Source organism: Oncorhynchus nerka, linkage group LG11, assembly GCF_034236695.1.
Source record: "Oncorhynchus nerka isolate Pitt River linkage group LG11, Oner_Uvic_2.0, whole genome shotgun sequence".
NCBI lineage: Eukaryota > Metazoa > Chordata > Actinopteri > Salmoniformes > Salmonidae > Oncorhynchus > Oncorhynchus nerka.
In genome coordinates this window covers 65,850,947-65,868,245 of record NC_088406.1, presented here as the reverse complement: position 1 = coordinate 65,868,245, position 17,299 = coordinate 65,850,947, and the positions used below count along the sequence as shown (strand labels likewise).

The window sequence follows — 17,299 nt, the reverse complement described above, 5'->3', positions numbered from 1 at the left end:
AAGTAAGCTAATCCTACTCATGTTTCGTTCGTGCCAAGAACGGGCGGAGACACAAAAAGTTAAGGGAACGGACTCGGACTGGCTATGTTGCGAAATCAATTTTTCTAATTCGTGGATTCGGCAACAAGAAGTTGAGTTTGTGGAATTAGGCATACTAGTGATTTTGTATCTGAAAGGAAAAGGTAAGATGCGTCGATTATCCTAATAGGTATTTTGATTGTTTAACGGTACACCCTGCGAGGTTTCACTATTGTTGTAAAATTAATCATCATTTAAATAAAAGTGTTGGTAAAGTGAATCTCTTTAATAGCATAACAATTGAACACACATTGCGTGTGTCCTTTTCCTGTACCCCCAGTGCCAGAGCGCAAGGATGGCTGTGTCGGTCTCAAGGGACCTGTCAGTGAGCGTGACCACGGACATCAACTCGGATAAACTGACCGACAAACAGCAGGCTCTGCGCGAGAGCATCCAGAAAGGCGAGCCGAAGGCTTTGGGGGTGAGCGTCAGATGTCAAAGACTATTTTTACTTATTTTTTTATAGATGGAGATGCTACAATAGGGGGTGGTTATTATTGCATGTTGTGTTCAGCCCTGTGCATTTAGTGTCCTGTTTTTTTCTTTTTTCTCATTATGTTTGACTGATGCGTTTAAGAATGAAATATGTATTTTGTACATGACTCATTATATTTACTGTCTCTATAAAGATGTCAGACATTGATTTGTGGTGAACGCCTGGAACCTAATGTGTTTGTGTCAATAAGACAATCATATTATAAAACCCTTTTTACATCAGCAGTTCCCACAAAGTGCATTTACAGTAAACCGGCCTGTGTGTGTGTGCTTGCATCTGTCTGTGTGTGTGATTGTGTGTGTTCTTTCTATCTATCTATCTATCTATCTATCTATCTATCTATCTATCTATCTGTGTCAGGTGTCCCAGATAATGATTGGGTTGATGGTGATGTCCTACTCCATCCCCCTCCTCTCCACTGAGTTCACAGAGGTCGTGACCTTTGGGGTGCCATGGTGGAGTGGCCTATCGGTAACCTAGTAACCTAGTAACCTAACCATCACTCATACTCACTCTCTGTACTGAATAGTTACATAAGTTATTCTATCAAATTTGTTATTGTGATTACCATTTTTTTTTAAGTGTTGCCATTCAATTTCATTATTGTTTTAACAGCTAATGCACTAATTATTTTAATCATTGTTTATGATATTTGATTGACAATTGGGAGTTGTTTATATCTGCTGTGTCTAGTTCATAGCAGCAGGAGTCGTTGCCATAGTGATGGAGAAACACAGCAGTATGAAATCGGTGAGTATGAATACCACCACACGGACACTAGTGATCTCATAACCCGCAATCCCCATGGTTATATCCGCGGGCCGTCCAGGTTTAGGGCAATGATGTATATAAACTCTGGATGGCTAATTCTATGTATTGGCCAATGAGAGGCTTTGAAGCCACTGGTCGGCAATATTAGCACTCCCCAGAAAATCTGTCCTCCATAGAGAGAAATAGTAATGGCGTCTTTTTGTAGGCACTAACTCCGCCATGGTTCATTGGACAAAGCCTATGGGGAAAATGAATGGCGTTTTTGTAGAGTTTTTTGTTTTAAACCTCTTAAGGGTTGCAGCCTTTTTTTCCAATTTCCACCTAAAATGAAATCGAATTGCCTGTAGCTCAGGACCTGAAGCAAGTATATGCATATTCTTGATACTTTTTGAATGTAAACACTTTGAAGTTTGTGGCAATATGAAATGAATGTAGGAGAATATAACACATTAGATCTGGTAAAAGATCATAGAAATAAAAAGTCAAGTCAGTTAAGAACAAATTCTTATTTTACAATGAAAGCGTACCACGGCCAAACCCTCCCCTAACCCGGATGACGCTGAGCCAATTGTGCGCCGCCCTATGGGACTCCCGATCACAGCCGGGTGTGATACAGCCCGGGATCGAACCAGGGTCTGTAATGACGCCTCTAGCACTGAGATGCAGTGCCTTAGACCGCTGCACAACTCGGGAGCCTAACATTACCTTACATAACTATAGAGAACATACAAAAATCCTATGGCAATAAAACATTTAAGTTTACACACTGCCAGAAATGTCATACATGATGGATCATTAGCTTCCCTACAGAAAAGACAGCAGGTGTGGGGTGTGTCAAACTGTAGAACCCAGTTCCTACATTTGAATATACAAATGGATGTTATCAAACAAAACTATCAAACAAAACTTTTATGGGACCCTTAGGATGACAAATCAGAAAAGATTACTGAGTGTAACTACATTATTTACCTTCAGAGGTGAATGTATCAAACCAGTTGCCATGATAAAAAGTGTTTTGTTGTTGTGCACTATCCTCAAACAATAGCATGGTCTTTTTTCACTGTAATAGCTACTGCAAATTGTACACTGCGGTTAGATTAACAATAAGACATGTCTATGTCCTGGAAAGTTGGCTGTTGTTTAAAACGTGATTCTAGTCACATTATTGCATATTGAGCAACAACTGTCCCGATTTAGGGACACCGATCCCATAGAGGTTAAACGCCCAAAATAAGGTTTGTAGTAAACACAGGCTTAGGAGATCTTATACGTTTAGTTCTATGAGATAATCTTCATCAGCTAACATCACCTTTTGTGAATTTTGAAGAATTTATGTAATTAAAAAAAGCACATTAAGCACTTCATAATAAAGGCTTCCTAATTCATAAAGGTCATGTTAACTGACTCCTATCATCTCATAGAACAAAACTTATAAGATCTCCTAAGCCTGTGTTAACCTTTGACCTTATTGTCGGTGTTCATTTTTCGCATAGGGATGGCTGAATGAACCAGCGGTAACTCATTTCCGGGTTTTAGGGCTACAAGCTGGCGCGTTCTATAGGATTGAATGGAATTCGACATTATTTCATTTAAATGTTTCAAGGACAAAATTGGATGTATTTAAGTATTTTTGTTGTTTTAGTGGGGACAGTAACATTAATACTTTCGAAAAATTATTCTTTAAGGAAAATGTTTTTAGATATTGCTTTATTTGTATGTTTAGCTCATATCGTATCATTTAAAAGTATGCATTAAGGTGTCTGTAATAGAATAAACATGGCAATAGCTTCCAAAATATATATTTTTTTACAATGGTGTTGTGGTGCCAAGATGGAGGCACGGTGGGTTCAAAACAGTGCCCCCTATCATCTAGTGTTTATATATACATCATTGGTTTAGGGTTATAAAATATTATGCAAATGCAGGGCGGGTAGGTGGCAGTTGGGTTGAATGAAGAGAAAATAATACATACAAAAATCTATACATGTATCATTGTTGTGCAATTTATATCTAGGTCTATAGACTACATTTAGGGGTTTCTTTCATGTTTTTGGCATTAGTGAGAAAGCCTAAACTTTGGGGCCTAACTTTACGCGCGCCAAATAGCCTACACGCCAAACGCTTTTGAGAACACACATCGAACCACTGAGGCAAAATGGACAATACTGGAGTTTAATTCAATAAGAAAAATCTGCGAAATAGAGAGTTGAAAATACAGAGACGGGAGGGCCATAAAGGTAATGTTGGGAAAGATTTGGTGAAGTGGTAAAAGAGGATGATAACAGTGCATATATTATGTGTGAAGATTACGAATCGCTATACGACAGTCACAAGATGGGGACTTCAAATAGGCATGTGACACGTCAAGGGAACTGTAGCCTACTGTTCAGGTGGGTTTAATTGAAACTGAAATCTGGTACACTAACCTCTCACATAGCCTTAATATTAACTCCTGCAGAATTAAGCATTTCTAGGGTAAAATTATACACCAAATGTACATTTTGACTCGGGAACAGGAGTAGAGAAATATGATTTATTTCAGAATCTTGAGAGGATGTGAATATGCACAGTTAGGGACCGGCTGTAGAGCTGCGATCTATCAGCGTCATAAAATCTGATAGTATTTCAACCACATAAATACGCAATCCAAGCCAAACTCAAATCTTATCAGAAACATGTTGGGCCATTTTCACAGCTTTCAATTTCCTTACAACTGGTCAAACAGATTCTGGTGAGCAAGGGTTTATTTCGTTTTCTAGGAAACATATAATGACAGAAGGGAAGCTGCATGTATCCAATAATAGACAAGTTGACTCACAAATAGCTCAATTATAAGCAGAAACATATCTAAAATAGGCCACAAAAAAATCCAGCACCCCCTGTCAAAAACATTCTGCCATCTCTGACTCTAGCCTACAGCGCATTTATTTATTTATTTGTGGGTCGGGTGCCGAGCCTCAGATTTTCACTTTATCACACACACACACACACACACACACACACACACACACACACACACACACACACACACACACACACACACACACACACACACACACACACACACACACACACACACACACAACACATTCTAAAAATGTACACTATAATCAATGAGGTCTGGCCCCTGACTCCCACCCCTATCAATTCAATTCAAGGGGATTTATTGACATGGGAAACATGTGTTAACATTGCCAAAGCATTTGAGGTAGATAATATACAGAAGTGAAATAAACTAAAATTAACAGCAAACATGACACATACAGAAGTTTCAAAACAATAAAGACATTACAAATGTCATATTACGTATATATACAGTGTTGTAACGATGTACACATCTCTTCCTCCCTCTCTCTCTCTCTCTCTTTCTCTCTCCCTCTGTCCCTCTAGCTGGGTGTGTGTATGGTGGTGACACTGGTGGCCATTTTGGTTTCTCTCCTGGCCCTCATCATCTACTTCATTGATCTCCACAACAACCCAGAGGCACCGTGTAACCACCCCCTGGTCCCCGCAATGCACGACAGGCAGGAGTATGAATGTAACCACCAGCACTATGCCACTGTTAGTACCTCTTTCATCATTGGTCTGTTTGTGTGTGTGTGTGTGTGTGTGTGTGTGTGTGTCGCCAGTATCCAGTATCAGTCAAAAGTTTGGACACACCTACTCATTCAAGGGTTTTTCTTTATTTTTACTATTTTCTACATTGTAGAATAATAGTGAAGACATCAAAACTATGAAATCACACATATGGATTCATGTAGTAACCAAACAAGTGTTAAACAAATCAAAATATATTTGAGATTCTTCAAAGTAGCCACCCTTTTCCTTGTTGACAGCTTTGCACACTCTTGGCATTCTCTCAACCAACTTCATGAGGTGAGCCTTGTTAAAAGTTAATTTGCAGAATTTCTTTCCTTCTTAAAGTGTTTGAGCCAATCAGTTGTGTTGTGATAAGGTAGGATTGGTATACAGAAGATAGCTCTATTTGGTAAAAGACCAATTCCATATTATGGCAAGAACAGCTCAAATAAGCAAAGAGAAACAACATTCCATCATTACTTTAAGACAAGGTCAGTCAATACAGAACATTTCTTCAAGTTCAGTCGCAAAAACCATCATGCGCTATGAAGAAATTGGCTCTCATGAGGACCGCCACAGGAAAGGAAGACTCAGAGTTACCTCTGCTACAGAGGTAATAAAAAGAAGAGACTTGTTTCAGTCAGGAAGTTAAAGCTTAAAGCTTGGTCGCAAATGGGTCTTGCAAATGGAAAGTGACCCCAAGCATACTTCCAAAGTTGTGGCAAAATGGCTTCTGGACAACAAAGTCAAGGTATTGGAGTGGCCATCACAAAGCCCTGACCTCAATTACACCAGCTCTGTGAGGAAGAATGGGCTAAAATTCACCCAAATTTATTGTGGGAAGGTTGTGGAAGGCTACCCGAAACGTTTGACCCAAGTTAAACAATTTAAAGGCAATGATAGCTACCAAATACTAATTGAGTGTATGTAAACTTCTGACCCACTGGGAATGTGATTAAATAAATAAAAGCTGAAATAAATCACTCTACTATTATTCTGACATTTCACATTCTTAAAATAAAGTGGTGATCCTAACTGACCTAAGATAGGGAATTTCTACTAGTATTAAATGTCAGGAATTGTGAAAAACTGAATTTAAATGTATTTGTCTAAGGTGTATGTAAACTTCCGACTTCAACTGTATATACTGTATTCTATTCTACTGTATCTTAGTCTATGCCGCTCTGACATTGCTCATCCATATATTTATATATATATTCTTAATTCCATTCCTTTACTTAGATTTGTGTGTATTGGATATATGTTGTGAAATTTTTAGATATTACTTGTTAGATATTACTGCACTGTTGTACTAGAAACACAAGCATTTCGCTACACCCGCAATAACATCTGCTAAACACATGTATGTGACCAATAATATTTGATTTGATGTGATGGTCGAATGTTTGCAAAGAAAACACTATTAAAGAACATCAATAAGAAGAAGAGACTTGCTTGGGCCAAGAAACACGAGCAATGGACATTATACCGGTTGAAATCTGTCCTTTGGTCTGATGATTCCAAATTTGAGATTTTTGGTTCCAACCGCCTTGTCTTTGTGAGACGCAGAGTAGGTGAACAAATGATCTCCACGTGTGTGGTTCCCACAGTGAAGCATGGAGGAGGAGGTGTGATGGTGCTTTGCGGGTGACACTGTCTGTGATTTATTTAGAATTCAAGGCACACTTACCCAGCATGGCTACCACAGCATTCACACAGGTTTGCGCTTAGTGGGACTATCATTTGTTTTTCAACAGGACAATGACCCAACAAACCTCCAGGCTGTGTAACGGCAATTTGACCAAGAAGGAGAGTGATGGAATGCTGCATCAGATGACCTGACCTCCACAATCACCTGACCTCAACCCAATTGAGATGGTTTGGGATGAGTTGGACTGCAGAGTGAAGGAAAAGCAGCCAACATGTGCTCAGCATATGTGGGAACTCCTTCAAGACTGTTGGAAAAGCATTCCTAATGAAGCTGGTTGAGAGAATGCCAACAGTGTGCAAAGCTGTTATCAAGGCAAAAAGGGTGGCTACGTTGAAGAATCTAGAATATAAAATATATTTGGATTTGTTTAACCCTTTTTTGGTTACTAGATGATTCCATATGTGTTATTGCATAGTTTTGATGTCTTCACTATTATTCTACAATGTAGAAAATAGTAAAAAATAAAGAAAAACCCTTGAATGAGTAGGTGTGTCCAAACGTTTAATTGGTACTGTATGTTGTTACCCCAATGTGTTTGTAATGCATCATGTCTATGACTCATTGAGAAATTATATTTAATCTGAAATGATAAATCTCTCATATTCAAATGATCTGTTTCGTCACAATGCAATGTTACAAACGATGTGTGACAAATGTTCTTACAAATTACTTGCTGTCAGTTTAACTTTAGCTCTCTCTCTCTCTCTTTATCTCAGGTGTTCAGTTATGGAGTAAAGTCGTCCCTCCTTCTCTTTACCATCATCCAGATCACCATCTCCTCAACGCTCTCTTACATCCTGTACAAAAAGAGGAGGAGTTTCGGACCATACTCAGTAAGACAGACAGGAAAATACATTAAAGGGGAACTTTAGTATTTGATTCAATTAACAGTTGTAGATTACAAGATTACCATGTACATTATATATTTAGTATTTATTAGGATCCCCATTCTGCAGCTACTCTTCCTGAGGTCCAAACAGGGTTTAAACAATTACATCACAGTAAAACACAACAGCCTACATCATAAATAAAACAATACATCATAAAATACATTATTACTCTATTATTGCAAATGTACAATATAAAGTCCACACTACCACAACATTCCAATGTGTATGTGTGTGTGTAGATTACAGATTGCAGTGTCTCCTGGCCCATAGACTACTTTCCGGGTTAGGAACCATCGAACCATCTCGGCCGTCATTGTAAATAAGAATTTGTTAGTAACTGACTTGCCTAGTTAAATAAAGGTTGAATAAAATAAAATGTAAAAAATGGTAAAATACTTCCCCTTTAATATTTAGTTGATCACTGTAATATTCGTTATTATCTGGGGTATTATTGCTGAATTACCATGATCATATTCATCACAGGATGTGGTGGGAATAGATAGTTACATTTTTTAACTTGGATTTATTTGCGGGTATGTTCAGTCTAAATGTTATTATTATATGTCTATTGTTTATGATCACAACATATGTTTGCCATATTGAAAACAAGAGTGCTGGCAATGAGGAATAATATTTCAAGACAGAATCCAAACAAAATGAAAGGGGGATAAAAACAACGGATATTTTTTCAGAGAGATTTTTACCGTACAAATAAAATATTTACAAGATTGTGTAAATACACAGAGGATGCCACAGGGCAGGCAATAGAGTAGTGACAATAGAGTAGTGACAATAGAGTAGTGACAATAGAGTAGTGGCAATAGAGTAGTGGCAATAGAGTAGTGGCAATAGAGTAGTGGCAATAGAGTAGTGACAATGGAGTAGTGGCAATAGAGTAGTGGCAATATAGTAGTGGCAATAGAGTAGTGGCAATAGAGTAGTGGCAATAGAGTAGTGACAATAGAGTAGTGGCAATAGAGTAGTGGCAATAGAGTAGTGGCAATAGAGTAGTGCTGTGGAATTTACCGCCAGGGACACCTGAAGTCAATGTAAAATGTTCCTTCACATTAGTTAATCTATTTTTTTACTCTCCCTTTTTCTTTCTTTCTCTCTTCCAGTCTCTCAATCAAGATGTTCCCTCGACTCCCATACTGGTCACTGCCCCCGACTTCAACTGACCAATAACAGCTGCAGAAAGACTTTAACTGACCAATCACATCTACAGACAGATTTCCACCAATTCCCCTGTTATGATACTGATGATTTGTCCGCCACTGATGGTTTGTTTAAGTTTCTACCATTGTGGCTTTATGTTAAGTCTTTGAATGTGTAACGTGAAGCTGTGGAATTGATTTGGATGTGATTCCATAGTATGCAGTGTTTTACTACCATGCAGTGTTAAATAATGGTTTCATTGTCCCTAAATTCCTCATTTGTTTTGTATATTATCACCTAAATAAAATCAATTTTATCAAAAATACTGTTCTTCAAAATGCATTTGTAAAATGACCTCCATCTGTTCTGATATTATGTCCCGTTCGTCTTCTCTCCGGATAGTCAGGACAAAGTGTTCTCTCTCTCTCTAGAACACAAGTAAGCCTTGTCCGAGCCAGAACGGCCCATAGGGGCTGGAGCCTATCGCCAGTTTCTGCAGCGTGCGGCACCGTGATGTACAAGTACACCTCATGGACAGGACGCTAGAATGCCTAGAATGACAGAACAACATGAAGAAGGTTTAGTCAGCAATGTCATCAAAAATGTCCTCTTAAGATTCTCCAGGAAGTGTTTCTGTAACTAGGTTTTGGATGTGCTCTGGGAGCCAGATGGAACCTCCAGTGAATGGATGGAACTGAATGGAACCATTTGGAACAGTTGACTTCATTTTGGTTGGCTCCCATGTACAGTACACTTCCTAGTATCGTTCGAATCAAAGCCTTTTCTCCCATTCTAGGCACTAGGCCAGAGAGATTCCACTCTCGTCTCTATCCATTCGAAACACACACACAGACACACACACACAATGTGACTGGGCCGTCCAGCTGCCGACCTCCTGACCTCCCTCATCTCTTCCTGTTCTGTTCCCTCACAGTCTCTTCTTTCAGAGACATGGAATGTGGCCCAAATGGCACCCTATTCCCTATATAGTGCACTACTGGTCAAAAGTAGTGCACTGTATAGGGTATAGGGTGCCATTTGGGAGGGGGCAGGGTTACAGGGTAGTGGAGTGGCTGAGCCGTTCACTGCTTTGATGGAGTCTGACTCCAGATTATTCAAAAAACTCTTTGTTTTGTTTCTCTCTGGCCCCCTCTTCCATTCCATCCCACACTCTCCCTCCCACACACAATCCACCCCTCTCTTTTTCCATCCACCCTTCCTCGCCTCCTTTTTTTCTATATCCTTCTTTCTCGCTCTTTACATTTACTTATTCACTGCATTATTACATTTGTTTTTTTTATTTAAGAGGGACAAATATTAAAAGCTCTTCATATATAAATATACATTATTATTTTCTCTCCCTCCCTCTTTTTCCCTCTCTCTGAACATATCCCTGGTATCAGAAGGGAAGACGTCTTTATTTGTAATTTGAGTAGCCTAGTTACATATCTCTGTTCTTTCTGCCAAGGAATTTTCAGTACACGGAAGACCACTGTCCAACGGCCACAAATATCCCATTGCTTTCACTGACAATTGACAGCAACAGGGTGAACTTTTGTTTTCTTGCCTAAACAACCCAAGATCTTTACAAATAGTGAATTGAATCTACTGTATCTGGTCGAAGAACAAGTGTATGCACATTTGTCATTTTGCGCCACCAAAATAGGTTTGTATTTAGATCAATATATGGCTTTGCTACCACCTAGTGGACATGACCAGTTGTAAAACAAAAGCAACAAAATAACCTGGCCATTCATCGCGCGCGCCCTCCAACGGTTGTGTTGGTTTGTTGACAAGCTCTAATACCTTGATGAGCAAACTAGTTTGCTTACATGAACTAACTGATAAATGTTTGTAAAGTAACGTGATACTATAGAAAGGTAGTAAGCTACTTTAGTTAGTTCACCACTTCAATGTGCAGGAGAGAGAAGATAGCTAAGTGCTGCAATTAGCTAGCTACCTGAACTTGATGTGCTAGCTACTAGTAACGTTAGCAGAGTAGCTAGATAGCTCGGTAGCTTTGATATTTGACCCATTCTGTGTTTATCGTAACACACACCACATGCTCTTTGTCACAGCTATGGAGAAAACCCAAGCTAGGGATCTCAGCCTAAAACCGATCGTGATTGCAGGCCCTGTGATCAGGGACAAGAAGTTTCTGCAATGGCTGGGCAAGGTCCTAGAGCTCAGCTGGCTGCGGAACAAGGACATAGAGGCAAGGCCATATGAGTTCACCAATAATTTGGATAGACCCATTTGTCCATTTATCAGTGATGTTACACCTGACTTGCACACCTACTCCATGATGATAAATACCTGGTTCAACTCTTTGTGTTTCCTTCAGGAGCGCAAGGGACTGTTGGGAGAGTTGCTTCCCTCCTTCGCTAACGGAGCTGTCGAGAGCAACGACTTCCTCTCCCTCCAGGAGATCCTAGAAAATGTCTGCAGTAGTGTGTGTGTGTGTGTGTCTGTGTTTTCTTTATTTGGGTACAGTTTCTTCTCTCTCACACACACACTTGTCTTGCATATATACCCCCCCCCCCCCCCCAGATGGATGTGAACTGTGGGGACTATGACGGCACCAAACCACTGCTGAAGGCCTGTGAGATCGGTAACCTGGACATGGTCAAGTACCTGCTGGCCAAAGGAGCCTCGCAGCATTTGAAAGACCGCTTCGGAAACACACCCCTACGCCTGGCCATTATCAACAGGTAGCCCACTAACCCTGCTCTGCTTTGTCAAAGCGTCGTTGTAAGTAGCCTACCTGGAATAAGTCTAGAAGTGGACTAATAAAGCAACATTGAAAGCACACACACTAAAGCCAGATAATGGTGGCTCACATTTGCATGTCAGGCATTATGACGTCATCAAGTTCCTGAGAATGAGGCGTCACTGGCTATGCCCTCAGTGAGGATCGGCGTGGAGCTGCTGCAGTGAGTAACTCCTTATTCATTAACATGAACCATTTTGAGTCATGCTTTCATTATTCAAAAATAAGATGCCACTCTTGTTATAGAAATATTGACCCATGTCTCTCTCTCCCCCTCCTCCCATTTCCCTCCCTCTCCCACCGCTCCCTCTCCCACCTCCCTCCCTCTCCCACCCCCCTCCCTTCCTCTCAGGACGGTGGCCAAGAAAGACTACCAGCTGCTTCATGCCTGGGCGCTGTCTGGAGTGGACATGGACTCTAAGGACTACAATGGACGCACGGCCATGCACCTGGCTGTCAAGATGAGGGACACAGTCATGGTCCGTAGGCTGCTGGAGTATGGGGCAACCCCGCTGGTAAGAACCAGGGTCATATTCATTAGTGAAAAATGCAGCAAAACTCTGAGCAACTGAAAAAACGAAAATAAGCATTTCTTATTGGACAAGTTCAGATAGCCCCTCCCAGTTCCTCAAAATTTCGACCCGTTTTCTTCCATTTCGTGCCTAGTGAATACAGCCCCTGATCTACCAAATGGGTTAGACGGAAGGGGAGATGTGAGGTATAAGAAGCCGTGGGGGCAGTATGGGGCCACCCTCTGGTAAGAACCAGGGTCATGTTCACTCACTTGACACTAAACGGAAGCAAACAGGCTGAAACAGGGAGGTACTATCTCAACTTGTCCTTTAAGAAACACGTTTTCCGTTGCACAATGTTTTGAAAGGTTTTGCTACAGTGCGACCCTGCTCATCTCAGGGTGGAGTAGGAGAGATAAAAGAGGTAGTAGTTTAATTCACCAAAGTAGCAACTGGGCCGTTATGCCACCTAAGTGTTTTTACTCTACAGTTAGAGTTTCAGCAGCATCCTCAACCAACCACCACTACATCTGACAATTGAAATGAATGTCCTTTTTCCAAATTCACCTTTGAAGTCCGATCCACTCCCCCACCTTACCTCACCTCTCTTCTCGTGTCCTTCCCTCTCCTGCCCTTCCTCCTCTCTTTCCTCTCCTCCCCTCCCACCCAGGAGATAGATATCTGGGGCCAGACTCCGGTAGACGAGGCCCGTAAAGGTAACATGTTGAGGATCATGCTGGCGTTCCACCCCCTCTTCACTGAGCAGCTCACCACCAAGCTGGCCTACCTGACCTGCAAGGCCCAAGCCCAGAGGAACAAGTAATGGAAGAAGACCCTGAAATGTGTCCCAAAGGGCACTCTATTGCCTATGTAGTGCACTACTTTTGACCAGGGCCATAGGGAATAAAATAAACACCGGGGCCCACGATAACACTTTAATAAATCAACTTTAATTTGACTTATTTTGTTCAGACTTTTATTTGAGCTATTTTGTGTATGATATATAGGCCTAGCTCTACTACATATTTTTAATTGGTCGAGCAAATAGACAACAACAGGAGATGAGGGTATGAAAATAAAGGTTGGTATAAAATAAAATACATTTGGGGCCGTCAACTGCCAAACGTTGTCGAACGTTGCAGATAGAAATGACATGACCAGAGCTAATGTGAATCCTTATGATTCATGTCAGAGGAGCATGTCTGTTCTACATGGCCTATTTCAATCGGGAACGTTCTAAAACGTTGCGACCTGCAGGGTAAGCTATTTAATGTCCACTTGACAGTAGGTGGCGAGCGTGCCCTGCTTCCTTTTTTCTACCAGGGGGGCGGGTTTTACGGCGTCTACGTTTCAGGAATTCCATCCAGTCTACGCAAACCCTCATTTAAATTGTCAATAGAAGGCTAGGGAAAGTTAACTCGATTTTAGCCTGATCGAAGAAAAATAAACAGTGGTGTGAAGAAGATAATGAGGGAATAATAGATCAATATATTAGTAATCAGTTGTATTATTGTATTGCAGTGTATACAGATGGTTCAAAGGATACGATGAATAGGAAGACGGGAGCAAGTGTATTTATTCTTGAGTTCGATGTTAATCTATGCAAGTCTAACAAATGGTTTGTATATTCAACAGAAATGTTTGCGATAATTGTTGGATTGCAATGGATAGAGGAGGTGCAACCAAGAAGAGTAGTAATATGTTCGAACTCTGCATCGGTTTTGTGTAGTTTAAGATCTGGAAAGTCAGAACGCGATGATTTATGGTTAGAAGTAATGATGCAGTTATTGGGATTACAAAGAAATTACATTGACATTTAGTTCGGTTGGATTCCGGCCCATGCAGGAGTTTATGGAAATAATATAGTAGATATAACAGCAAAAGGAGCGGTGAAAAGCACTATTGTGGATATACAGGTGCAGTTGGGTAGAGGAGATATTTAAAACATTCATTCGAAAAAATGGGTTAGATTGCTGGCAGAGACAATGGGATGAAAGTAGGAAGGGCAGACATTTTTATAGTACAAGGACATCTTTACGGGAGATAGTGTCATTGAATGAGAACAGAAGGGGGGGAAATGAGATTAGGGCATACGGGATTGAATTCATCTTTGAAATTGATAGGAAACATGGTACTAGAATGTGCAATGGCTGGAAACGGTTGAACATGTATTACTATTTTGTGAAATGTGTGTAGAAAGGGAAAGGTTGTTTGACAGGGTCAGAGGTTGGACGGGAGTGGGTGGCATTTTGGGTGGGGATGATGGGAGTGGTGAGGTTTGCACGGAGTTATTTTATTTGATTAGAAATCCAGGGTTAGTCAAGAGAATATACTGTAGTGGTATAGATAGGTCGTCACACTCCAGTACAGTAGGTGGCGGTGTATGCACTTGTCAGTTGATTGCGATTTGCCAATAAAACTTAAAGATGAAGAAGGGCAACGCAACTACTGTAGTACATTTTGTGTTGGCCTGCCTACTTTCTATATCCTGGAAACTGTAGTTAGACTGTTTTTTCTTCTTTCCATATGTAAGACATAGGCTACACTGTAGCCAATATGTTTCTGTCTGTAGAGTGACCAGTTTAGATTGTTGTAGCATATGGTTATGCAGTGAAACCATATTCAACTAAATCTAAAGACGTTGGATGTTTTTTTAATCTTTCGACTTTACATAAGGCATCTGAAACAATGAAAGTGTGTTTCGTCTTGTGTGTGCTGAGCACCGTGGTAGTTTCTTGTTCGGGAGAATATAGTCGCTTCGAGAAGTCATTTAACTATTCCCCGGGAATGATGCAAGTCCTCCGGGAGACGCTCACGGATTTGTCCCAGGAGGCGCACAGTTACCTGGTCCACCTTGTTGGGGCGCGGTCTGTTGAAACTGCACAGAAGGTGAGGCACAAAGAATATCCTGCTCTAAATTCAATTTAACAGTAGTATGTATCATAAAATCTTAGTCTAATGATGTCAGTTCTTCTATCGAATTAGGTAGGTGCGAGTAGCAACAAGTCGGCCTGTACGGGAACCCTTGCTTGTTTTATTTCCGTATTTAGGGACTCATGTGTTTGCCTCAAACAGAACCCTATATCAACTCTCTCTCTCTCGTCAGTGTTTCTTTCGGTTGGTCAAGTATCTGGCTGCGGTAGCGGCCAGTGGCGCGAATGTGGTTATGAAGTACCTCACCCAGTTCCTGAGGGCAGCAGGAGTTGATGGTAAACACCTGCTCTAGGATCATTCATTATTCATCATTATAATAGTAAAGGCAACACTGATGCTAAATCAGCACTCCTATGCCCACTTTATGAATACTAGGCCCAGAAAGCTAATGCAACACTCCAGTCAGTCACCGATACTGTTCCCAGAGAGCTAAAGCATGTCATGTGCAGACTTTTGTTTCAGCCCAGCACTAACACACCTAATCAATGTCTTGATGGGCAGTTGACTAGTTGGATCTGGTGTGTTAGAGCTGGGCTGGAGCAAAAAAAAACTGTACAACCTGTAGCTCTCCAGGACCAGGGCTGATAACCAGTGCACCATTCAATAATGGGACAGACAGTTGTCAATACAAAAATAATAATTTCAAGTAAATCATTCTTATGTCATCTGTTGATTGATCCCATATTGTGCAACATCTCAACACACAACCCATGTCCAGTACTAGACACACTCACGTTGTAATTTGCTGTAATTGTTCTCTGTAGACACACACACACACACAACACAACTGGATGAACGTCTGACCTGCTAAGGGAGCCCTTTATCCACTGACAGACATGCCCTGGATTAGGTGTGTGTGCCAGAAGAGCAAACCTTTTTTTCCACAATGCCAAAAGTAACCTACTAGGCTTTGTGACTATAACCTACCGGTACAATAATTACATAGCAACACACTGCTAAGACTTATGTTTTTGCCACATCTTAGAATGGAGACAAGGAAGCATTTTTAATAATACTAGGCTAGAAAATGCACTAATATCATGTTGTATCTCTCTCTTTCTCTCCTCCAGTTCAAATGCCTGTTAACAGTATCACCCCAGATGCTGTGGTCTATATCGGTCAGTGGCTTCTGCTGGCTTTCATTGGCTACTGGCTGCTGTCCCTGGCCTTCCGCTTGGTGGCATCCACTTTGAGGCGGGTCCTGTGGCTACTGAAGCTGGGTGTGGTTTTAGGACTGTTTGGCCTGATCCTAAGTGACCGCAGCGCTGAAACAGAGACTACGGCGCTGCGATTGGCCGGTCTGGTGAGCGTCTGCGTCCTACTGGGTATAGGGCATTCTGGCACCGGCGGTGACAAAACCGACCTGGAGGATCAAGTGAGGGTGCTAGAGAGACAAGTGAGAGAAATGGAGAGGAGGAGGAGGAGTGAGGGATGGATGGATGGGAATTGAAAGGCCTTGTTTTGAACATAATCTAGGTCTAGGATCGTAATCATGACATTGTACATAACGTTTTGTTTGCAAATGTTTTGGTATCGTTTTGCATAATAAAGCATTTGCCTTTTTTCTTAAAGATCCTATAGTTATGTTGTGTGTGAAACAGAACTGACAGCTGATTAGTTTGTTTTCAAGGAGACAGACAATGTCATTTCTGTTTATTAAGGTGGATATGTGCATTTCCCACGGACTATTCTGCTATAAATGCTATTGATATTTGTAGAATAGAAACATTCCATAAGGTCTGACGATATGGCGTTGGAAATCATTTCCTTCCTCACTCCTCCAGTTATGGTGGCACACAACACAAACAAATTCTCTAATAAAACAAATACATACTTCCTATTACCTACATTACAGATCTGTCCATTCCTTTAAAGTGTGTGTGTGTGTGTCATGGGATGAGACGGTGAGAAAAGCAGTTCTGGAAAAACGTTTTAAAAGTGACTCCAAGAGCTTGAGCAAGTGGCATCTGACCTTCTCCAATTGAGATTCTCCCCTTGACCAACTAGGGCCAGGAGTTTTTCCAGTTCTGGTTACATGGTCTGGAAATGCCCTGTCCCTGAATATAATCATGTAGAATTAATTTTCCTCACCCCTTGACCTGACCAGGGGTACATTCATTAGGAACCTAAAGGAAGTAACCAGGTTCAAACGGGTAGGGACTAACTGAATTTGTCCACAAAATACATGTTTCCATTGCAAAACTGTTTGCTTCATTGTGCACTTATGAATACACCCCCAAGACAATCTCCCTTTGGTAGAGGAGATGAAGGCACCGGGTGCGTTTGCGTGGTGAGGCTTAAGCAAACGACTAGACGAAATCCGAGGAGTGAAATCGGGGGAGGAGCAACTGCGACAGCCAAAAGTTGGACACGTGGTTTTACAACAAATAGCAGTGTGCCATT

The 17,299-nt window shown here is 41.1% G+C and overlaps 3 protein-coding genes across 3 annotated transcripts; all 3 read left to right on the top strand.

Moving 5' to 3' along the window:
- The first annotated feature begins 54 nt into the window (after window positions 1–54).
- Window positions 55–9,005, top strand: tmem176 (transmembrane protein 176). Its single transcript, XM_029673645.2, has 7 exons — window positions 55–182; window positions 359–499; window positions 935–1,045; window positions 1,268–1,324; window positions 4,736–4,906; window positions 7,352–7,468; window positions 8,644–9,005. Exons 2-7 carry the CDS (start codon window positions 374–376, stop codon window positions 8,701–8,703), a joined length of 642 nt encoding a protein of 213 aa, XP_029529505.1. The 5' UTR covers window positions 55–182; window positions 359–373; the 3' UTR covers window positions 8,704–9,005.
- Window positions 9,006–10,424: 1,419 nt separating this feature from the next.
- LOC115137721 (L-asparaginase-like) lies at window positions 10,425–12,920 on the top strand. Its single transcript, XM_029674045.2, has 6 exons — window positions 10,425–10,895; window positions 11,025–11,120; window positions 11,231–11,391; window positions 11,534–11,613; window positions 11,803–11,965; window positions 12,633–12,920. The coding sequence occupies exons 4-6, from the start codon at window positions 11,579–11,581 to the stop codon at window positions 12,783–12,785; spliced, it is 351 nt and encodes a 116-aa protein (XP_029529905.2). The 5' UTR covers window positions 10,425–10,895; window positions 11,025–11,120; window positions 11,231–11,391; window positions 11,534–11,578; the 3' UTR covers window positions 12,786–12,920.
- A 1,467-nt stretch (window positions 12,921–14,387) lies between these two features.
- On the top strand, window positions 14,388–16,743 carry tmem109 (transmembrane protein 109). Its single transcript, XM_065024780.1, has 3 exons — window positions 14,388–14,851; window positions 15,069–15,171; window positions 15,967–16,743. The coding sequence occupies exons 1-3, from the start codon at window positions 14,651–14,653 to the stop codon at window positions 16,344–16,346; spliced, it is 684 nt and encodes a 227-aa protein (XP_064880852.1). The 5' UTR covers window positions 14,388–14,650; the 3' UTR covers window positions 16,347–16,743.
- The last annotated feature ends 556 nt before the right edge of the window (window positions 16,744–17,299 follow it).

Bases quoted from the DNA above. Each gene is read 5' to 3' on its own strand.
- tmem176 (XM_029673645.2), top strand. From the start codon at position 374: ATGGCTGTGTCGGTCTCAAGGGACCTGTCAGTGAGCGTGACCACGGAC. The intron at 4,907-7,351 runs GTTAGTACCTCT...TCTTTATCTCAG, and splicing joins ACCACCAGCACTATGCCACT to GTGTTCAGTTATGGAGTAAA. The intron at 7,469-8,643 runs GTAAGACAGACA...TCTCTCTTCCAG, and splicing joins GGAGTTTCGGACCATACTCA to TCTCTCAATCAAGATGTTCC.
- LOC115137721 (XM_029674045.2), top strand. From the start codon at position 11,579: ATGCCCTCAGTGAGGATCGGCGTGGAGCTGCTGCA. The intron at 11,614-11,802 runs GTGAGTAACTCC...CCTTCCTCTCAG, and splicing joins ATCGGCGTGGAGCTGCTGCA to GACGGTGGCCAAGAAAGACT. The intron at 11,966-12,632 runs GTAAGAACCAGG...CCTCCCACCCAG, and splicing joins AGTATGGGGCAACCCCGCTG to GAGATAGATATCTGGGGCCA.
- tmem109 (XM_065024780.1), top strand. From the start codon at position 14,651: ATGAAAGTGTGTTTCGTCTTGTGTGTGCTGAGCACCGTGGTAGTTTCT. The intron at 14,852-15,068 runs GTGAGGCACAAA...CTCTCTCGTCAG, and splicing joins CTGTTGAAACTGCACAGAAG to TGTTTCTTTCGGTTGGTCAA. The intron at 15,172-15,966 runs GTAAACACCTGC...TCTCTCCTCCAG, and splicing joins GAGGGCAGCAGGAGTTGATG to TTCAAATGCCTGTTAACAGT.